The sequence below is a fragment of the Notolepis coatsorum genome, assembly GCF_963971535.1.
Source record: "Notolepis coatsorum genome assembly, contig: SCAFFOLD_260, whole genome shotgun sequence".
NCBI lineage: Eukaryota > Metazoa > Chordata > Actinopteri > Aulopiformes > Paralepididae > Notolepis > Notolepis coatsorum.
The window spans coordinates 15,284-39,788 of record NW_028170097.1 but is presented as its reverse complement, the minus strand read 5'-3'; the positions used below and the strand labels follow the sequence as shown (position 1 = coordinate 39,788).

General features: G+C 55.8%; 1 protein-coding gene across 1 annotated transcript in view; it reads left to right on the top strand.

Annotated features, from left to right (window-relative positions):
* Positions 1-24,505, top strand: part of LOC311248617 (seizure protein 6 homolog) — a gene marked incomplete at both ends in the record, with an annotated part of 127,517 nt that overhangs the window by 88,616 nt on the left and 14,396 nt on the right. Inside the window, 2 exons of the mRNA XM_084339475.1 lie at positions 23,493-23,685; positions 24,052-24,237. Coding sequence (XP_084195601.1) covers positions 23,493-23,685; positions 24,052-24,237 — 379 coding nt within the window. The remainder of the gene's footprint in view (positions 1-23,492; positions 23,686-24,051; positions 24,238-24,505) is intronic.

Here is a 24,505-nt window from a genome sequence, read left to right as displayed (position 1 = left end):
GGTAGGATGTAGATGGCACGACGTCTCACACAGGGGACGCTGCAGTAGGTGGTAGGATGTAGATGGCACGACGTCTCACACAGGGGACGCGGCAGTAGGTGGTAGGATGTAGATGGCACAACGTCTCACACAGGGGACGCTGCAGTAGGTGGTAGGATGTAGATGGCACCACGTCTCACCCCGGGGACGCGGCAGTAGGTGGTAGGATGTAGATGGCATGACGTCTCACAGGGGACGCGGCAGTAGATGGTAGGATGTAGATGGCAGGACGTCTCACACAGGGGACGCTGCAGTAGGTGGTAGGATGTAGATGGCACGACGTCTCACACAGGGGACGTGGCAGTAGGTGGTAGGATGTAGATGGCAGGACGTCTCACGCCGGAGACGCGGCAGTAGGTGGTAGGATGTAGATGGCACAACGTATCACAGGGGACGCTGCAGTAGGTGGTAGGATGTAGATGGCACAACGTCTCACACAGGGGACGCGGCAGTAGGTGGTAGGATGTAGATGGCACAACGTCTCACCCCGGGGACGCAGCAGTAGGTGGTAGGATGTAGATGGCACGACGTCTCACACAGGGGACGCGGCAGTAGGTGGTAGGATGTAGATGGCACAACGTCTCACACAGGGGACGTGGCAGTAGGTGGTAGGATGTAGATGGCAGGACGTCTCACACAGGGGAGGCAGTAGATGGTAGGATGTAGATGGCACGACGTCTCACACAGGGGACGCGGCAGTAGGTGGTAGGATGTAGATGGCACGACGTCTCACACAGGGGACGCGGCAGTAGGTGGTAGGATGTAGATGGCACGACGTCTCACACAGGGGAGGCTGCAGTAGGTGGTAGGATGTAGATGGCACGACGTCTCACAGGGGACGCGGCAGTAGGTGGTAGGATGTAGATGGCAGGACGTCTCACCCCGGGGACGCGGCAGTAGGTGGTAGGATGTAGATGGCACGACGTCTCACACAGGGGACGTGGCAGTAGGTGGTAGGATGTAGATGGCACAACGTCTCACACAGGGGACGCTGCAGTAGGTGGTAGGATGTAGATGGCACGACGTCTCACACAGGGGACGCTGCAGTAGGTGGTAGGATGTAGATGGCACGACGTCTCACACAGGAGACGTGGCAGTAGGTGGTAGGATGTAGATGGCACAACGTCTCACACAGGGGACGCGGCAGTAGGTGGTAGGATGTAGATGGCACAACGTCTCACACAGGGGACGCTGCAGTAGGTGGTAGGATGTAGATGGCACAACGTCTCACACAGGGGACGCTGCAGTAGGTGGTAGGATGTAGATGGCACAACGTCTCACACAGGGGAGGCTGCAGTAGGTGGTAGGATGTAGATGGCACGACGTCTCACACAGGGGACGCTGCAGTAGGTGGTAGGATGTAGATGGCACAACGTCTCACACAGGGGATGCGGCAGTAGGTGGTAGGATGTAGATGGCAGGACGTCTCACACAGGGGACGCGGCAGTAGGTGGTAGGATGTAGATGGCACAACGTCTCACACAGGGGAGGCTGCAGTAGGTGGTAGGATGTAGATGGCACGACGTCTCACACAGGGGACGCTGCAGTAGGTGGTAGGATGTAGATGGCACGACGTCTCACACAGGGGACGTGGCAGTAGGTGGTAGGATGTAGATGGCACGACGTCTCACACAGGGGACGCTGCAGTAGGTGGTAGGATGTAGATGGCACCACGTCTCACCCCGGGGACGCGGCAGTAGGTGGTAGGATGTAGATGGCATGACGTCTCACACAGGGGACGCTGCAGTAGGTGGTAGGATGTAGATGGCACAATGTCTCACAGGGGATGCGGCAGTAGATGGTAGGATGTAGATGGCAGGACGTCTCACACAGGGGACGCTGCAGTAGGTGGTAGGATGTAGATGGCATGCCGTCTCACAGGGGACGCTGCAGTAGGTGGTAGGATGTAGATGGCACAACGTCTCACACAGGGGACGTGGCAGTAGGTGGTAGGATGTAGATGGCACGACGTCTCACAGGGGACGCGGCAGTAGATGGTAGGATGTAGATGGCACCACGTCTCACCCCGGGGACGCGGCAGTAGGTGGTAGGATGTAGATGGCATGACGTCTCACACAGGGGACGCTGCAGTAGGTGGTAGGATGTAGATGGCACAACGTCACACAGGGGACGCTGCAGTAGGTGGTAGGATGTAGATGGCACGACGTCTCTAACAGGGGACGCGGCAGTAGGTGGTAGGATGTAGATGGCACAACGTCTCACACAGGGGACGCTGCAGTAGGTGGTAGGATGTAGATGGCACAACGTCTCACACAGGGGACGCGGCAGTAGGTGGTAGGATGTAGATGGCACGACGTCTCACACAGGGGACGCTGCAGTAGGTGGTAGGATGTAGATGGCACGACGTCTCACACAGGGGACGCGGCAGTAGGTGGTAGGATGTAGATGGCAGGACGTCTCACGCCGGAGACGCGGCAGTAGGTGGTAGGATGTAGATGGCACAACGTCTCACACAGGGGACGCTGCAGTAGGTGGTAGGATGTAGATGGCACAACGTCTCACACAGGGGACGCTGCAGTAGGTGGTAGGATGTAGATGGCACAACGTCTCACAGGGGACGCTGCAGTAGGTGGTAGGATGTAGATGGCACGACGTCTCACACAGGGGACGTGGCAGTAGGTGGTAGGATGTAGATGGCACAACGTCTCACACAGGGGACGCTGCAGTAGGTGGTAGGATGTAGATGGCACAACGTCTCACACAGGGGACGCTGCAGTAGGTGGTAGGATGTAGATGGCACAACGTCTCACAGGGGACACGGCAGTAGATGGTAGGATGTAGATGGCACGACGTCTCACACAGGGGACGCGGCAGTAGGTGGTAGGATGTAGATGGCACGACGTCTCACACAGGGGACACGGCAGTAGGTGGTAGGATGTAGATGGCACGACGTCTCACACAGGGGAGGCTGCAGTAGGTGGTAGGATGTAGATGGCACGACGTCTCACACAGGGGAGGCTGCAGTAGGTGGTAGGATGTAGATGGCACGACGTCTCACAGGGGACGCGGCAGTAGGTGGTATGATATAGATGGCAGGACGTCTCACCCCGGGGACGCGGCAGTAGGTGGTAGGATGTAGATGGCACAACGTCTCACACAGGGGACGCGGCAGTAGGTGGTAGGATGTAGATGGCACGACGTCTCACACAGGGGACGCGGCAGTAGGTGGTAGGATGTAGATGGCACAACGTCTCACACAGGGGACGCTGCAGTAGGTGGTAGGATGTAGATGGCACAACGTCTCACACAGGGGACGCTGCAGTAGGTGGTAGGATGTAGATGGCACGACGTCTCACACAGGGGACGCTGCAGTAGATGGTAGGATGTAGATGGCACGACGTCTCACACAGGGGATGCGGCAGTAGGTGGTAGGATGTAGATGGCAGGACGTCTCACACAGGGGACGCAGCAGTAGGTGGTAGAATGTAGATGGCATGACGTCTCACAGGGGACGCGGCAGTAGGTGGTATGATGTAGATGGTACGACGTCTCACACAGGGGACGCTGCAGTAGGTGGTAGGATGTAGATGGCACGACGTCTCACGCCGCAGACGCAGCAGTAGGTGGTAGGATGTAGATGGCAGGACGTCTCACCCCGGGGACGTGGCAGTAGGTGGTAGGATGTAGATGGCACGACGTCTCACACAGGGGACGCTGCAGTAGGTGGTAGGATGTAGATGGCAGGACGTCTCACACAGGGGACGCTGCAGTAGGTGGTAGGATGTAGATGGCACAACGTCTCACACAGGGGACGCGGCAGTAGGTGGTAGGATGTAGATGGCACGACGTCTCACACAGGGGACGCTGCAGTAGGTGGTAGGATGTAGATGGCACGACGTCTCACACAGGGGACGTGGCAGTAGGTGGTAGGATGTAGATGGCACAACGTCTCACACAGGGGCCGCGGCAGTAGGTGGTAGGATGTAGATGGCACAACGTCTCACACAGGGGACGCGGCAGTAGGTGGTAGGATGTAGATGGCAGGACGTCTCACAGGGGACGCTGCAGTAGGTGGTAGGATGTAGATGGCACGACGTCTCACACAGGGGACGCTGCAGTAGGTGGTAGGATGTAGATGGCACGACGTCTCACAAGGGACACGGCAGTAGGTGGTAGGATGTAGATGGCAGGACGTCTCACACAGGGGAGGCAGTAGGTGGTAGGATATAGATGGCAGGACGTCTCACACAGGGGAGGCAGTAGGTGGTAGGATATAGATGGCAGGACGTCTCACACAGGGGAGGCAGTAGGTGGTAGGATGTAGATGGCACAACGTCTCACACAGGGGACGCTGCAGTAGGTGGTAGGATGTAGATGGCACAACGTCTCTCACAGGGGACGTGGCAGTAGGTGGTATGATGTAGATGGCAGGACGTCTCACACAGGGGACGCGGCAGTAGGTGGTAGGATGTAGATGGCACGACGTCTCACACAGGGGACGCGGCAGTAGGTGGTAGGATGTAGATGGCACGACGTCTCACACAGGGGACGTGGCAGTAGGTGGTAGGATGTAGATGACACCACGTCTCACACAGGGGACGTGGCAGTAGGTGGTAGGATGTAGATGGCACCACGTCTCACACAGGGGACGCTGCAGTAGGTGGTAGGATGTAGATGGCACAACGTCTCACACAGGGGACGCTGCAGTAGGTGGTAGGATGTAGATGGCACAACGTCTCACACAGGGGACGCTGCAGTAGGTGGTAGGATGTAGATGGCAGGACGTCTCACACAGGGGACGTGGCAGTAGGTGGTAGGATGTAGATGGCAGGACGTCTCACACAGGGGACGCTGCAGTAGGTGGTAGGATGTAGATGGCACAACGTCTCACACAGGGGACGTGGCAGTAGGTGGTAGGATGTGGATGGCACAACGTCTCACACAGGGGAGGCAGTAGGTGGTAGGATGTAGATGGCACAACGTCTCACACAGGGGACGCTGCAGTAGGTGGTAGGATGTAGATGGCACGACGTCTCACACAGGGGACGTGGCAGTAGGTGTTAGGATGTAGATGGCAGGACGTCTCACACAGGGGACGCGGCAGTAGGTGGTAGGATGTAGATGGCAGGACGTCTCACACAGGGGAGGCAGTAGGTGGTAATGTGTAGATGGCACGACGTCTCACACAGGGGACGCAGCAGTAGGTGGTAGGATGTAGATGGCACGACGTCTCACACAGGGGACGCGGCAGTAGGTGGTAGGATATAGATGGCACAACGTCTCACACAGGGGACGAGGCAGTAGGTGGTAGGATGTAGATGGCACGACGTCTCACACAGGGGACGTGGCAGTAGATGGTAGGATGTAGATGGCACGACGTCTCACACAGGGGACGTGGCAGTAGGTGGTAGGATGTAGATGGCACGACGTCTCACACAGGGGACGTGGCAGTAGATGGTAGGATGTAGATGGCGCAACGTCTCACACAGGGGACGTGGCAGTAGGTGGTAGGATGTAGATGACAGGACGTCTCACAGGGGACGCTGCAGTAGGTGGTAGGATGTAGATGGCACAACGTCTCACACAGGGGAGGCAGTAGGTGGTAGGATGTAGATGGCACAACGTCACACAGGGGACGCTGCAGTAGGTGGTAGGATGTAGATGGCACGACGTCTCTAACAGGGGACGCGGCAGTAGGTGGTAGGATGTAGATGGCACAACGTCTCACACAGGGGACGCTGCAGTAGGTGGTAGGATGTAGATGGCACAACGTCTCACACAGGGGACGCGGCAGTAGGTGGTAGGATGTAGATGGCACGACGTCTCACACAGGGGACGCTGCAGTAGGTGGTAGGATGTAGATGGCACGACGTCTCACACAGGGGACGCGGCAGTAGGTGGTAGGATGTAGATGGCAGGACGTCTCACGCCGGAGACGCGGCAGTAGGTGGTAGGATGTAGATGGCACAACGTCTCACACAGGGGACGCTGCAGTAGGTGGTAGGATGTAGATGGCACAACGTCTCACACAGGGGACGCTGCAGTAGGTGGTAGGATGTAGATGGCACAACGTCTCACAGGGGACGCTGCAGTAGGTGGTAGGATGTAGATGGCACGACGTCTCACACAGGGGACGTGGCAGTAGGTGGTAGGATGTAGATGGCACAACGTCTCACACAGGGGACGCTGCAGTAGGTGGTAGGATGTAGATGGCACAACGTCTCACACAGGGGACGCTGCAGTAGGTGGTAGGATGTAGATGGCACAACGTCTCACAGGGGACACGGCAGTAGATGGTAGGATGTAGATGGCACGACGTCTCACACAGGGGACGCGGCAGTAGGTGGTAGGATGTAGATGGCACGACGTCTCACACAGGGGACACGGCAGTAGGTGGTAGGATGTAGATGGCACGACGTCTCACACAGGGGAGGCTGCAGTAGGTGGTAGGATGTAGATGGCACGACGTCTCACACAGGGGAGGCTGCAGTAGGTGGTAGGATGTAGATGGCACGACGTCTCACAGGGGACGCGGCAGTAGGTGGTATGATATAGATGGCAGGACGTCTCACCCCGGGGACGCGGCAGTAGGTGGTAGGATGTAGATGGCACAACGTCTCACACAGGGGACGCGGCAGTAGGTGGTAGGATGTAGATGGCACGACGTCTCACACAGGGGACGCGGCAGTAGGTGGTAGGATGTAGATGGCACAACGTCTCACACAGGGGACGCTGCAGTAGGTGGTAGGATGTAGATGGCACAACGTCTCACACAGGGGACGCTGCAGTAGGTGGTAGGATGTAGATGGCACGACGTCTCACACAGGGGACGCTGCAGTAGATGGTAGGATGTAGATGGCACGACGTCTCACACAGGGGACGCGGCAGTAGGTGGTAGGATGTAGATGGCAGGACGTCTCACACAGGGGACGCAGCAGTAGGTGGTAGAATGTAGATGGCATGACGTCTCACAGGGGACGCGGCAGTAGGTGGTATGATGTAGATGGTACGACGTCTCACACAGGGGACGCTGCAGTAGGTGGTAGGATGTAGATGGCACGACGTCTCACGCCGCAGACGCAGCAGTAGGTGGTAGGATGTAGATGGCAGGACGTCTCACCCCGGGGACGTGGCAGTAGGTGGTAGGATGTAGATGGCACGACGTCTCACACAGGGGACGCTGCAGTAGGTGGTAGGATGTAGATGGCAGGACGTCTCACACAGGGGACGCTGCAGTAGGTGGTAGGATGTAGATGGCACAACGTCTCACACAGGGGACGCGGCAGTAGGTGGTAGGATGTAGATGGCACGACGTCTCACACAGGGGACGCTGCAGTAGGTGGTAGGATGTAGATGGCACGACGTCTCACACAGGGGACGTGGCAGTAGGTGGTAGGATGTAGATGGCACAACGTCTCACACAGGGGCCGCGGCAGTAGGTGGTAGGATGTAGATGGCACAACGTCTCACACAGGGGACGCGGCAGTAGGTGGTAGGATGTAGATGGCAGGACGTCTCACAGGGGACGCTGCAGTAGGTGGTAGGATGTAGATGGCACGACGTCTCACACAGGGGACGCTGCAGTAGGTGGTAGGATGTAGATGGCACGACGTCTCACAAGGGACACGGCAGTAGGTGGTAGGATGTAGATGGCAGGACGTCTCACACAGGGGAGGCAGTAGGTGGTAGGATATAGATGGCAGGACGTCTCACACAGGGGAGGCAGTAGGTGGTAGGATATAGATGGCAGGACGTCTCACACAGGGGAGGCAGTAGGTGGTAGGATGTAGATGGCACAACGTCTCACACAGGGGACGCTGCAGTAGGTGGTAGGATGTAGATGGCACAACGTCTCTCACAGGGGACGTGGCAGTAGGTGGTATGATGTAGATGGCAGGACGTCTCACACAGGGGACGCGGCAGTAGGTGGTAGGATGTAGATGGCACGACGTCTCACACAGGGGACGCGGCAGTAGGTGGTAGGATGTAGATGGCACGACGTCTCACACAGGGGACGTGGCAGTAGGTGGTAGGATGTAGATGACACCACGTCTCACACAGGGGACGTGGCAGTAGGTGGTAGGATGTAGATGGCACCACGTCTCACACAGGGGACGCTGCAGTAGGTGGTAGGATGTAGATGGCACAACGTCTCACACAGGGGACGCTGCAGTAGGTGGTAGGATGTAGATGGCACAACGTCTCACACAGGGGACGCTGCAGTAGGTGGTAGGATGTAGATGGCAGGACGTCTCACACAGGGGACGTGGCAGTAGGTGGTAGGATGTAGATGGCAGGACGTCTCACACAGGGGACGCTGCAGTAGGTGGTAGGATGTAGATGGCACAACGTCTCACACAGGGGACGTGGCAGTAGGTGGTAGGATGTGGATGGCACAACGTCTCACACAGGGGAGGCAGTAGGTGGTAGGATGTAGATGGCACAACGTCTCACACAGGGGACGCTGCAGTAGGTGGTAGGATGTAGATGGCACGACGTCTCACACAGGGGACGTGGCAGTAGGTGTTAGGATGTAGATGGCAGGACGTCTCACACAGGGGACGCGGCAGTAGGTGGTAGGATGTAGATGGCAGGACGTCTCACACAGGGGAGGCAGTAGGTGGTAATGTGTAGATGGCACGACGTCTCACACAGGGGACGCAGCAGTAGGTGGTAGGATGTAGATGGCACGACGTCTCACACAGGGGACGCGGCAGTAGGTGGTAGGATATAGATGGCACAACGTCTCACACAGGGGACGAGGCAGTAGGTGGTAGGATGTAGATGGCACGACGTCTCACACAGGGGACGTGGCAGTAGATGGTAGGATGTAGATGGCACGACGTCTCACACAGGGGACGTGGCAGTAGGTGGTAGGATGTAGATGGCACGACGTCTCACACAGGGGACGTGGCAGTAGATGGTAGGATGTAGATGGCGCAACGTCTCACACAGGGGACGTGGCAGTAGGTGGTAGGATGTAGATGACAGGACGTCTCACAGGGGACGCTGCAGTAGGTGGTAGGATGTAGATGGCACAACGTCTCACACAGGGGAGGCAGTAGGTGGTAGGATGTAGATGGCACGACGTCTCACAGGGGACGCGACAGTAGGTGGTAGTATGTAGATGGCACAACGTCTCACACAGGGGACGTGGCAGTAGGTGGTAGGATGTAGATGGCACAACGTCTCACACAGGGGACGTGGCAGTAGGTGGTAGGATGTAGATGGCACGACGTCTCACACAGGGGACGCTGCAGTAGGTGGTAGGATGTAGATGGCACAACGTCTCACACAATGGACGCTGCAGTAGGTGGTAGGATGTAGATGGCACAACGTCTCACACAGGGGACGCTGCAGTAGGTGGTAGGATGTAGATGGCACAACGTCTCACACAATGGACGCTGCAGTAGGTGGTAGGATGTAGATGGCACAACGTCTCACACAGGGGACGCGGCAGTAGGTGGTAGGATGTAGATGGCACAACGTCTCACACAGGGGACGCGGCAGTAGGTGGTAGGATGTAGATGGCACAACGTCTCACACAGGGGACGCGGCAGTAGGTGGTAGGATGTAGATGGCACAACGTCTCACACAGGGGACGCGGCAGTAGGTGGTAGGATGTAGATGGCAGGACGTCTCACACAGGGGACGCTGCAGTAGGTGGTAGGATGTAGATGGCACGACGTCTCACACAGGGGACGCTGCAGTAGGTGGTAGGATGTAGATGGCATGACGTCTCACACAGGGGACGCGGCAGTAGGTGGTAGGATGTAGATGGCACGACGTCTCACACAGGGGACGCGGCAGTAGGTGGTAGGATGTAGATGGCACGACGTCTCACACAGGGGACGCTGCAGTAGGTGGTAGGATGTAGATGGCACGACGTCTCACACAGGGGACGCGGCAGTAGGTGGTAGGATGTAGATGGCACGACGTCTCACACAGGGGACGCGGCAGTAGGTGGTAGGATGTAGATGGCACAACGTCTCACACAGGGGACGCGGCAGTAGGTGGTAGGATGTAGATGGCACAACGTCTCACACAGGGGACACTGCAGTAGGTGGTAGGATGTAGATGGCACAACGTCTCACACAGGGGACGCTGCAGTAGGTGGTAGGATGTAGATGGCACAACGTCTCACCCCGGGGACGCTGCAGTAGGTGGTAGGATGTAGATGGCACACCGTCTCACCCCGGGGACGCGGCAGTAGGTGGTAGGATGTAGATGGCACCACGTCTCACACAGGGGACGCGGCAGTAGGTGGTAGGATGTAGATGGCACAACGTCTCACACAGGGGACGCGGCAGTAGGTGGTAGGATGTAGATGGCAGGACGTCTCACACAGGGGACGTGGCAGTAGGTGGTAGGATGTAGATGGCAGGACGTCTCACACAGGGGACACGGCAGTAGGTGGTAGGATGTAGATGGCACAACGTCTCACACAGGGGACGCGGCAGTAGGTGGTAGGATGTAGATGGCACAACGTCTCACACAGGGGACGCGGCAGTAGGTAGTAGGATGTAGATGGCACAACGTCTCACACAGGGGACGTGGCAGTAGGTGGTAGGATGTAGATGGCACAACGTCTCACACAGGGGAGGCAGTAGGTGGTAGGATGTAGATGGCACAACGTCTCACACAGGGGACGCTGCAGTAGGTGGTAGGATGTAGATGGCAGGACATCTCACACAGGGGACGTGGCAGTAGGTGGTAGGATGTAGATGGCAGGACGTCTCACACAGGGGACACGGCAGTAGGTGGTAGGATGTAGATGGCACAACGTCTCTCACAGGGGACGCGGCAGTAGGTGGTAGGATGTAGATGGCACAACGTCTCACACAGGGGACGCTGCAGTAGGTGGTAGGATGTAGATGGCACAACGTCTCACACAGGGGACGCGGCAGTAGGTGGTAGGATGTAGATGGCACAACGTCTCACACAGGGGACGCTGCAGTAGGTGGTAGGATGTAGATGGCACGACGTCTCACACAGGGGAGGCAGTAGGTGGTAGGATGTAGATGGCACAACGTCTCACACAGGGGACGTGGCAGTAGGTGGTAGGATGTAGATGGCACAACGTCTCACACAGGGGACGCTGCAGTAGGTGGTAGGATGTAGATGGCACGACGTCTCACACAGGGGACGCTGCAGTAGGTGGTAGGATGTAGATGGCACGACGTCTCACACAGGGGACGTGGCAGTAGGTGGTAGGATGTAGATGGCACCACGTCTCACACAGGGGACGCGGCAGTAGGTGGTAGGATGTAGATGGCACAACGTCTCACACAGGGGACGCTGCAGTAGGTGGTAGGATGTAGATGGCACAACGTCTCACACCGGGGAGGCAGTAGGTGGTAGGATGTAGATGGCACAACGTCTCACACAGGGGACGCTGCAGTAGGTGGTAGGATGTAGATGGCACAACGTCTCACACAGGGGACGCTGCAGTAGGTGGTAGGATGTAGATGGCACAACGTCTCACACAGGGGAGGCTGCAGTAGGTGGTAGGATGTAGATGGCACGACGTCTCACACAGGGGACGCTGCAGTAGGTGGTAGGATGTAGATGGCACAACGTCTCACACAGGGGACGCGGCAGTAGGTGGTAGGATGTAGATGGCAGGACGTCTCACACAGGGGACGCGGCAGTAGGTGGTAGGATGTAGATGGCACAACGTCTCACACAGGGGAGGCTGCAGTAGGTGGTAGGATGTAGATGGCACGACGTCTCACACAGGGGACGCTGCAGTAGATGGTAGGATGTAGATGGCACGACGTCTCACACAGGGGACGTGGCAGTAGGTGGTAGGATGTAGATGGCACAACGTCTCACACAGGGGAGGCTGCAGTAGGTGGTAGGATGTAGATGGCACGACGTCTCACACAGGGGACGCTGCAGTAGGTGGTAGGATGTAGATGGCACGACGTCTCACACAGGGGACGCGGCAGTAGGTGGTAGGATGTAGATGGCACAACGTCTCACACAGGGGACGCTGCAGTAGGTGGTAGGATGTAGATGGCACCACGTCTCACCCCGGGGACGCGGCAGTAGGTGGTAGGATGTAGATGGCATGACGTCTCACAGGGGACGCGGCAGTAGATGGTAGGATGTAGATGGCAGGACGTCTCACACAGGGGACGCTGCAGTAGGTGGTAGGATGTAGATGGCACGACGTCTCACACAGGGGACGTGGCAGTAGGTGGTAGGATGTAGATGGCAGGACGTCTCACGCCGGAGACGCGGCAGTAGGTGGTAGGATGTAGATGGCACAACGTATCACAGGGGACGCTGCAGTAGGTGGTAGGATGTAGATGGCACAACGTCTCACACAGGGGACGCGGCAGTAGGTGGTAGGATGTAGATGGCACAACGTCTCACCCCGGGGACGCAGCAGTAGGTGGTAGGATGTAGATGGCACGACGTCTCACACAGGGGACGCGGCAGTAGGTGGTAGGATGTAGATGGCACAACGTCTCACACAGGGGACGTGGCAGTAGGTGGTAGGATGTAGATGGCAGGACGTCTCACACAGGGGAGGCAGTAGATGGTAGGATGTAGATGGCACGACGTCTCACACAGGGGACGCGGCAGTAGGTGGTAGGATGTAGATGGCACGACGTCTCACACAGGGGACGCGGCAGTAGGTGGTAGGATGTAGATGGCACGACGTCTCACACAGGGGAGGCTGCAGTAGGTGGTAGGATGTAGATGGCACGACGTCTCACAGGGGACGCGGCAGTAGGTGGTAGGATGTAGATGGCAGGACGTCTCACCCCGGGGACGCGGCAGTAGGTGGTAGGATGTAGATGGCACGACGTCTCACACAGGGGACGTGGCAGTAGGTGGTAGGATGTAGATGGCACAACGTCTCACACAGGGGACGCTGCAGTAGGTGGTAGGATGTAGATGGCACGACGTCTCACACAGGGGACGCTGCAGTAGGTGGTAGGATGTAGATGGCACGACGTCTCACACAGGAGACGTGGCAGTAGGTGGTAGGATGTAGATGGCACAACGTCTCACACAGGGGACGCGGCAGTAGGTGGTAGGATGTAGATGGCACAACGTCTCACACAGGGGACGCTGCAGTAGGTGGTAGGATGTAGATGGCACAACGTCTCACACAGGGGACGCTGCAGTAGGTGGTAGGATGTAGATGGCACAACGTCTCACACAGGGGAGGCTGCAGTAGGTGGTAGGATGTAGATGGCACGACGTCTCACACAGGGGACGCTGCAGTAGGTGGTAGGATGTAGATGGCACAACGTCTCACACAGGGGATGCGGCAGTAGGTGGTAGGATGTAGATGGCAGGACGTCTCACACAGGGGACGCGGCAGTAGGTGGTAGGATGTAGATGGCACAACGTCTCACACAGGGGAGGCTGCAGTAGGTGGTAGGATGTAGATGGCACGACGTCTCACACAGGGGACGCTGCAGTAGGTGGTAGGATGTAGATGGCACGACGTCTCACACAGGGGACGTGGCAGTAGGTGGTAGGATGTAGATGGCACGACGTCTCACACAGGGGACGCTGCAGTAGGTGGTAGGATGTAGATGGCACCACGTCTCACCCCGGGGACGCGGCAGTAGGTGGTAGGATGTAGATGGCATGACGTCTCACACAGGGGACGCTGCAGTAGGTGGTAGGATGTAGATGGCACAATGTCTCACAGGGGATGCGGCAGTAGATGGTAGGATGTAGATGGCAGGACGTCTCACACAGGGGACGCTGCAGTAGGTGGTAGGATGTAGATGGCATGCCGTCTCACAGGGGACGCTGCAGTAGGTGGTAGGATGTAGATGGCACAACGTCTCACACAGGGGACGTGGCAGTAGGTGGTAGGATGTAGATGGCACGACGTCTCACAGGGGACGCGGCAGTAGATGGTAGGATGTAGATGGCACCACGTCTCACCCCGGGGACGCGGCAGTAGGTGGTAGGATGTAGATGGCATGACGTCTCACACAGGGGACGCTGCAGTAGGTGGTAGGATGTAGATGGCACAACGTCACACAGGGGACGCTGCAGTAGGTGGTAGGATGTAGATGGCACGACGTCTCTAACAGGGGACGCGGCAGTAGGTGGTAGGATGTAGATGGCACAACGTCTCACACAGGGGACGCTGCAGTAGGTGGTAGGATGTAGATGGCACAACGTCTCACACAGGGGACGCGGCAGTAGGTGGTAGGATGTAGATGGCACGACGTCTCACACAGGGGACGCTGCAGTAGGTGGTAGGATGTAGATGGCACGACGTCTCACACAGGGGACGCGGCAGTAGGTGGTAGGATGTAGATGGCAGGACGTCTCACGCCGGAGACGCGGCAGTAGGTGGTAGGATGTAGATGGCACAACGTCTCACACAGGGGACGCTGCAGTAGGTGGTAGGATGTAGATGGCACAACGTCTCACACAGGGGACGCTGCAGTAGGTGGTAGGATGTAGATGGCACAACGTCTCACAGGGGACGCTGCAGTAGGTGGTAGGATGTAGATGGCACGACGTCTCACACAGGGGACGTGGCAGTAGGTGGTAGGATGTAGATGGCACAACGTCTCACACAGGGGACGCTGCAGTAGGTGGTAGGATGTAGATGGCACAACGTCTCACACAGGGGACGCTGCAGTAGGTGGTAGGATGTAGATGGCACAACGTCTCACAGGGGACACGGCAGTAGATGGTAGGATGTAGATGGCACGACGTCTCACACAGGGGACGCGGCAGTAGGTGGTAGGATGTAGATGGCACGACGTCTCACACAGGGGACACGGCAGTAGGTGGTAGGATGTAGATGGCACGACGTCTCACACAGGGGAGGCTGCAGTAGGTGGTAGGATGTAGATGGCACGACGTCTCACACAGGGGAGGCTGCAGTAGGTGGTAGGATGTAGATGGCACGACGTCTCACAGGGGACGCGGCAGTAGGTGGTATGATATAGATGGCAGGACGTCTCACCCCGGGGACGCGGCAGTAGGTGGTAGGATGTAGATGGCACAACGTCTCACACAGGGGACGCGGCAGTAGGTGGTAGGATGTAGATGGCACGACGTCTCACACAGGGGACGCGGCAGTAGGTGGTAGGATGTAGATGGCACAACGTCTCACACAGGGGACGCTGCAGTAGGTGGTAGGATGTAGATGGCACAACGTCTCACACAGGGGACGCTGCAGTAGGTGGTAGGATGTAGATGGCACGACGTCTCACACAGGGGACGCTGCAGTAGATGGTAGGATGTAGATGGCACGACGTCTCACACAGGGGATGCGGCAGTAGGTGGTAGGATGTAGATGGCAGGACGTCTCACACAGGGGACGCAGCAGTAGGTGGTAGAATGTAGATGGCATGACGTCTCACAGGGGACGCGGCAGTAGGTGGTATGATGTAGATGGTACGACGTCTCACACAGGGGACGCTGCAGTAGGTGGTAGGATGTAGATGGCACGACGTCTCACGCCGCAGACGCAGCAGTAGGTGGTAGGATGTAGATGGCAGGACGTCTCACCCCGGGGACGTGGCAGTAGGTGGTAGGATGTAGATGGCACGACGTCTCACACAGGGGACGCTGCAGTAGGTGGTAGGATGTAGATGGCAGGACGTCTCACACAGGGGACGCTGCAGTAGGTGGTAGGATGTAGATGGCACAACGTCTCACACAGGGGACGCGGCAGTAGGTGGTAGGATGTAGATGGCACGACGTCTCACACAGGGGACGCTGCAGTAGGTGGTAGGATGTAGATGGCACGACGTCTCACACAGGGGACGTGGCAGTAGGTGGTAGGATGTAGATGGCACAACGTCTCACACAGGGGCCGCGGCAGTAGGTGGTAGGATGTAGATGGCACAACGTCTCACACAGGGGACGCGGCAGTAGGTGGTAGGATGTAGATGGCAGGACGTCTCACAGGGGACGCTGCAGTAGGTGGTAGGATGTAGATGGCACGACGTCTCACACAGGGGACGCTGCAGTAGGTGGTAGGATGTAGATGGCACGACGTCTCACAAGGGACACGGCAGTAGGTGGTAGGATGTAGATGGCAGGACGTCTCACACAGGGGAGGCAGTAGGTGGTAGGATATAGATGGCAGGACGTCTCACACAGGGGAGGCAGTAGGTGGTAGGATATAGATGGCAGGACGTCTCACACAGGGGAGGCAGTAGGTGGTAGGATGTAGATGGCACAACGTCTCACACAGGGGACGCTGCAGTAGGTGGTAGGATGTAGATGGCACAACGTCTCTCACAGGGGACGTGGCAGTAGGTGGTATGATGTAGATGGCAGGACGTCTCACACAGGGGACGCGGCAGTAGGTGGTAGGATGTAGATGGCACGACGTCTCACACAGGGGACGCGGCAGTAGGTGGTAGGATGTAGATGGCACGACGTCTCACACAGGGGACGTGGCAGTAGGTGGTAGGATGTAGATGACACCACGTCTCACACAGGGGACGTGGCAGTAGGTGGTAGGATGTAGATGGCACCACGTCTCACACAGGGGACGCTGCAGTAGGTGGTAGGATGTAGATGGCACAACGTCTCACACAGGGGACGCTGCAGTAGGTGGTAGGATGTAGATGGCACAACGTCTCACACAGGGGACGCTGCAGTAGGTGGTAGGATGTAGATGGCAGGACGTCTCACACAGGGGACGTGGCAGTAGGTGGTAGGATGTAGATGGCAGGACGTCTCACACAGGGGACGCTGCAGTAGGTGGTAGGATGTAGATGGCACAACGTCTCACACAGGGGACGTGGCAGTAGGTGGTAGGATGTGGATGGCACAACGTCTCACACAGGGGAGGCAGTAGGTGGTAGGATGTAGATGGCACAACGTCTCACACAGGGGACGCTGCAGTAGGTGGTAGGATGTAGATGGCACGACGTCTCACACAGGGGACGTGGCAATAGGTGTTAGGATGTAGATGGCAGGACGTCTCACACAGGGGACGCGGCAGTAGGTGGTAGGATGTAGATGGCAGGACGTCTCACACAGGGGAGGCAGTAGGTGGTAATGTGTAGATGGCACGACGTCTCACACAGGGGACGCAGCAGTAGGTGGTAGGATGTAGATGGCACGACGTCTCACACAGGGGACGCGGCAGTAGGTGGTAGGATATAGATGGCACAACGTCTCACACAGGGGACGAGGCAGTAGGTGGTAGGATGTAGATGGCACGACGTCTCACACAGGGGACGTGGCAGTAGATGGTAGGATGTAGATGGCACGACGTCTCACACAGGGGACGTGGCAGTAGGTGGTAGGATGTAGATGGCACGACGTCTCACACAGGGGACGTGGCAGTAGATGGTAGGATGTAGATGGCGCAACGTCTCACACAGGGGACGTGGCAGTAGGTGGTAGGATGTAGATGACAGGACGTCTCACAGGGGACGCTGCAGTAGGTGGTAGGATGTAGATGGCACAACGTCTCACACAGGGGAGGCAGTAGGTGGTAGGATGTAGATGGCACGACGTCTCACAGGGGACGCGACAGTAGGTGGTAGTATGTAGATGGCACAACGTCTCACACAGGGGACGTGGCAGTAGGTGGTAGGATGTAGATGGCACAACGTCTCACACAGGGGACGTGGCAGTAGGTGGTAGGATGTAGATGGCACGACGTCTCACACAGGGGACGCTGCAGTAGGTGGTAGGATGTAGATGGCACAACGTCTCACACAATGGACGCTGCAGTAGGTGGTAGGATGTAGATGGCACAACGTCTCACACAGGGGACGCTGCAGTAGGTGGTAGGATGTAGATGGCACAACGTCTCACACAATGGACGCTGCAGTAGGTGGTAGGATGTAGATGGCACAACGTCTCACACAGGGGACGCGGCAGTAGGTGGTAGGATGTAGATGGCACAACGTCTCACACAGGGGACGCGGCAGTAGGTGGTAGGATGTAGATGGCACAACGTCTCACACAGGGGACGCGGCAGTAGGTGGTAGGATGTAGATGGCACAACGTCTCACACAGGGGACGCGGCAGTAGGTGGTAGGATGTAGATGGCAGGACGTCTCACACAGGGGACGCTGCAGTAGGTGGTAGGATGTAGATGGCACGACGTCTCACACAGGGGACGCTGCAGTAGGTGGTAGGATGTAGATGGCATGACGTCTCACACAGGGGACGCGGCAGTAGGTGGTAGGATGTAGATGGCACGACGTCTCACACAGGGGACGCGGCAGTAGGTGGTAGGATGTAGATGGCACGACGTCTCACACAGGGGACGCTGCAGTAGGTGGTAGGATGTAGATGGCACGACGTCTCACACAGGGGACGCGGCAGTAGGTGGTAGGATGTAGATGGCACGACGTCTCACACAGGGGACGCGGCAGTAGGTGGTAGGATGTAGATGGCACAACGTCTCACACAGGGGACGCGGCAGTAGGTGGTAGGATGTAGATGGCACAACGTCTCACACAGGGGACACTGCAGTAGGTGGTAGGATGTAGATGGCACAACGTCTCACACAGGGGACGCTGCAGTAGGTGGTAGGATGTAGATGGCACAACGTCTCACCCCGGGGACGCTGCAGTAGGTGGTAGGATGTAGATGGCACACCGTCTCACCCCGGGGACGCGGCAGTAGGTGGTAGGATGTAGATGGCACCACGTCTCACACAGGGGACGCGGCAGTAGGTGGTAGGATGTAGATGGCACAACGTCTCACACAGGGGACGCGGCAGTAGGTGGTAGGATGTAGATGGCAGGACGTCTCACACAGGGGACGTGGCAGTAGGTGGTAGGATGTAGATGGCAGGACGTCTCACACAGGGGACACGGCAGTAGGTGGTAGGATGTAGATGGCACAACGTCTCACACAGGGGACGCGGCAGTAGGTGGTAGGATGTAGATGGCACAACGTCTCACACAGGGGACGCGGCAGTAGGTAGTAGGATGTAGATGGCACAACGTCTCACACAGGGGACGTGGCAGTAGGTGGTAGGATGTAGATGGCACAACGTCTCACGCCGCAGACGCAGCAGTAGGATGTAGATGGCAGGACGTCTCACACCGGGGAGGCTGCAGTAGGTGGTAGGATGTAGATGGCACGACGTCTCACACAGGGGACGCGGCAGTAGGTGGTAGGATGTAGATGGCAGGACGTCTCACCCCAGGGACGCGGCAGTAGGTGGTAGGATGTAGATGGCACAACGTCTCACACAGGGGACGCTGCAGTAGGTGGTAGGGTGTAGATGGCACAACGTCTCACCCCGGGGACGCTGCAGTAGGTGGTAGGATGTAGATGGCACAACGTCTCACACAGGGGACGCGGCAGTAGGTGGTAGGATGTAGATGGCACGACGTCTCACAGGGGACGCGGCAGTAGGTGGTAGGATGTAGATGGCACAACGTCTCACACAGGGGACGCTGCAGTAGGTGGTAGGATGTAGATGGCACAACGTCTCACACAGGGGACGCGGCAGTAGGTGGTAGGATGTAGATGGCACAACGTCTCACACAGGGGACGCGGCAGTAGGTGGTAGGATGTAGATGGCACAACGTCTCACACAGGGGACGCGGCAGTAGGTGGTAGGATGTAGATGGCACAACGTCTCACACAGGGGACGCGGCAGTAGGTGGTAGGATGTAGATGGCACAACGTCTCACACAGGGGACGCGGCAGTAGGTGGTGGCAACAAGATGACCCGGCCAGGAGTGGAAGGGAGTCTGCAATACTCGTACTCTCATCCGAGCTGATTGCAAACTCCTCTCAGGTGCGTGAAGCAGACTGTTCGGCACACCCCCTCGTTGGGAAGTGTGCAGTGTTTACCCAGCCCTCACAGCAATAGTGCAGTGCAATCAAATAGTAGAATATAATAGACATCAAATGAGCACGTAGTGCTTTTCAGTGCAATAAAATAGTTCTGGATTACTGTTTAACAGTTTAAAGTCGTCTTTACCTTCTATTTGGTATCCACAGTTTAAAACTTGACAGTCTTTCCTCCTGTTTGATACCCACTTTGATCCTTCAAACCTCCCACTCAGGGCACAGAAATTTAGGAGCACACAAAGAAATTTAGGAGCACAAAAATACATTTAGGAGCACACAAAGACATTTAGGAGCACACAAATACATTTAGGAGCACACAAAGACATGTAGGAGCACACAAATACATTTAGGAGCACACAAAGACATTTAGGAGCACAGCAATGTAGGAGCGCAGTGAAACATGTTCAAGTTACACAGAGTTTATTAACAAACTATGTATTACATGCATATTATACTGTGTGTGCGTGCGTTGCATACTAAGGGACACAGATCTGTGCAATAGCACATACCACCAAAATCACACATTGGCCCATGCATACTAGACGCAAAGGATGTCGGTTGTCAAGCTGCTTTTGTATGTTGTAGTGTTGTCATGATACAAACAAATTTACTTTGATACCGATAGGAAAGGTAATGGTATTATCAGACGACAGAACATGGAAAGTTCTTTATACAATAGGCGCCCCCAAAATTGGCCATTTTAGTTTTCGTTTTTGAGGACTGCATACTTTTTTTGCAAACCAAAATACTGAAGCGACCCTGGGATTTGGGTGATTGGTCAGCCGAGCTGTCACTCTCTCTACCAATCTGGGGCTGGCAGGCGACGCTGTTGGTCGCACGGGCCCGGGGTTGGTAGAGGGGAGGGGGCAGGGGCTGACCTGGGAAGGCTATAAGAGGGTGTGGCACCTAGGGTGCGGCCTCTTGCGGCATGGGGAGTTGTAGCAATGAGTCACTGGTACCGAAGCTGTATCTGAGATGTTGGAATAAAGGACCAAAGTGAGAAATAACATCTGCCTCGAGAGTCGTCAACAACAACAACAACAAAGTGGGTTTGTTACAAGACTATACTTTATACTTATATCACATGCATGGGCCTGGTCTCTTTTGAAAGATGACATTCTGAAGTTTCTGATACAATAAAGAAAACTCACTTTTAGTGCTAATGAAATAGAGTAACATAGGGCTGAACTTGAGTTGTAGAAAAACTTGTTACTCACGTTTTTCCGTAGTAGTTAGTAGTCCAGAAGTAGTATTTTCAAAAACATTGATATGGCTGAAAAGACACCCTGGCTCCATAGCCTGAAGTCTAAAGATCCGTTCAGAAATGAGTGATTAGAAGCCTTTGGTAAAAGGTGAGAGGGCTCAGAAAACTATTTTCTCATAGACTTCAATGCATTCGACAGAGAATTCACTTCCTGTTTTGGCTTGTGACTTCTCACCTAGAGCCCTGATTGGGTTATTCCCACGTGGGGTACCAAAAGCCCTACTCATTGGTTACAACCCTGTCCAATAATTTTCGAGGTCGCCCAATGGAGGTAGAGGCTCTGGAGTCAGAGTGGTATTTGAACAAATTAAAAGTCTGCCGTGTACTTCGTAAATATGCACACCCGAGCCGCTAGAGGGCGCCGAAGTGCCAGTGGGCAAATTGTCCTCAAGAGGGCCCACATGTTGCATGTTATATGTTATATTTTGACACTGTTGAAACGTAAATAAAAAATAATAAAATGATTCTGTTACAGCTGCTGAGCTATATAATATAGCTAATGTCCATCAATATCTTCATTTAGAATGAAATAGGTTCAGGAATCAGGAATCAGGAGGGAGGATGCAAAGCTTGCAGAGTTTTCCTTACACATAGAAACAGTGTGACGAGAGAGAGAGAGAGAGAGAGAGAGAGAGAGAGAGAGAGAGAGAGAGAGAGAGAGAGAGAGAGAGAGAGAGAGAGAGAGAGAGAGGTTTTTACCACGACGAGGATGCAACGCATTTTAGACCATTGGACGTTTTGCTGGCAGAGTTGTCCTCACACACAGAAGCAGCGTGACTCGTGAGATGAGTCGTCACAGAGCTGTCAGGCGCAGGGCTGAGGAGCTAGATGAGTCGTCACAGAGCTGTCAGGCGCAGGGCTGAGGAGCTAGATGAGATGAGTGGTCACAGAGCTGTCAGGCGCAGGGCTGAGGAGCTAGATGAGTCGTCACAGAGCTGTCAGGCGCAGGGCTGAGGAGCTAGATGAGTGGTCACAGAGCTGTCAGGCGCAGGGCTGAGGAGCTAGATGAGTCGTCACAGAGCTGTCAGGCGCAGGGCTGAGGAGCTAGATGAGTCGTCACAGAGCTGTCAGGCGCAGGGCTGAGGAGCTAGATGAGTGGTCACAGAGCTGTCAGGCGCAGGGCTGAGGAGCTAGATGAGATGAGTGGTCACAGAGCTGTCAGGCGCAGGGCTGAGGAGCTAGATGAGTCGTCACAGAGCTGTCAGGCGCAGGGCTGAGGAGCTAGATGAGTCGTCACAGAGCTGTCAGGCGCAGGGCTGAGGAGCTAGATGAGTCGTCACAGAGCTGTCAGGCGCAGGGCTGAGGAGCTAGATGAGATGAGTCGTCACAGAGCTGTCAGGCGCAGGGCTGAGGAGCTAGATGAGATGAGTCATCACAGAGCTGTCAGGCGCAGGGCTGAGGAGCTAGATGAGATGAGTCGTCACAGAGCTGTCAGGCGCAGGGCTGAGGAGCTAGATGAGTGGTCACAGAGCTGTCAGGCGCAGGGCTGAGGAGCTAGATGAGTGGTCACAGAGCTGTCAGGCGCAGGGCTGAGGAGCTAGATGAGTGGTCACAGAGCTGTCAGGCGCAGGGCTGAGGAGCTAGATGAGTGGTCACAGAGCTGTCAGGCGCAGGGCTGAGGAGCTAGATGAGTGGTCACAGAGCTGTCAGGCGCAGGGCTGAGGAGCTAGATGAGTGGTCACAGAGCTGTCAGGCGCAGGGCTGAGGAGCTAGATGAGATGAGTCGTCACAGAGCTGTCAGGCGCAGGGCTGAGGAGCTAGATGAGTCGTCACAGAGCTGTCAGGCGCAGGGCTGAGGAGCTAGATGAGTGGTCACAGAGCTGTCAGGCGCAGGGCTGAGGAGCTAGAGGTCATATATATTATGAAATGACAATCACTCGTCCATCACTCGCACACTGTGCTCCTAAATATTTTTTCCGGTTCTCACACATCTATTTTTAGGGGCCCATGCGAGTGAAACGCTCACACTGTAGAGCCCTGACTGGTATGGTCCTTTAACCCTTTCACTGCCGCACTACCAAACAGTTAACCCTTTCACTGTGACAATACACAGCCGGTTAACCCTTTCACCGCCACACTACCAAACAGTTAACCCTTTCACTGTGACAATACATAGCAGGTTAACCCTTTCACTACCAAACAGTTAACCCTTTCACTGTGACAATACACAGCAGGTTAACCCTTTCACTGTGACAATACACAGCAGGTTAACCCTTTCACTGTGACAATACACAGCAGGTTAACCCTTTCACTGCTGCACTACCAAACAGTTAACCCTTTCACTGAGACAATACACAGCAGGTTAACCCATTCACTGCCGCACTACCAAACGGTTAACCCTTTCACTATGACATACACATAACCCTTTCACTGCCACACTAAAGGGTCAAGAGTGCAGCTGGACACTGCCCTGGTGATTCTCATGTCTGTCCTCCTCTAGGTGAGGAAGGTCAACTTGTCCAAGGACGAGTCCCTGACCATCACAGGGCTGGGAGGCTCGGGACCGCAGCTGCTGGCCAACGAGACCCTGATGAGAGAGGGTCAGGTGATCCGCAGCTCCACCAATCAAGTGCAGATTCACTATCGCAGCAACCGGCAGACCAATCACGGCGTGTTCAGCCTCCACTATCAAGGTGACTTGGGTCAGTCTCCGGGGAGGTTTTGTCTACGCAGAGGTGCACGCTGGGATATGATGTTCTAACCTATTGAAGGGGACATGGGTTTGAACAGCATTTAATATACTGTATTATCCACTGCAGGCCGTGAGTCTGAGTCCCATGAAACATCTGTTGTTGTTTTCTCTCTGTATTCCAGACTATGAGGTTAAGGGTCAGACTTTCATTGCTGTATTATTCATTCATCCTTGTAGGAACTGTAGGCCTGTTTATACACACTGTATACTTGACTTGGTTACCAGGGGTGATTGTTATACTACTCGTCAAGTTGTACATGTTGACGACATTGTGTCGTTTCCGCTCCTCTCACATCTCTGTCGACAGCCTTCCTGCTCTCCTGCACCTTCCCCCTGTCTCCTGAGGGGGGCGGTGTGACGGTGACCGACATCCACCCTGGAGGTCAGGCCCACTTCCACTGTGACCCGGGGTTCCAGGTCAGAGGTCATGAGGTGTCCACCTGTGTCAACGCCACACAGCCTCACTGGAGCAGCGCTGAGCCGCAGTGTGTCGGTCAGTTCTGTTTTTATGTTTTATTACTGTCTTACCTTATAGTGTGTTGTCAGTTCTGTATGCTTCATTACTGTCTTACCTTATAGTGTGTCGTCAGTTCTGTATGCTTCATTACTGTCTTACCTTATAGTGTGTCGGTCAGTTCTGTATGCTTCATTACTGTCTTACCTTATAGTGTGTCGTCAGTTCTGTATGCTTCATTACTGTCTTACCTTATAGTGTGTCGTCAGTTCTGTATGCTTCATTACTGTCTTACCTTATAGTGTCG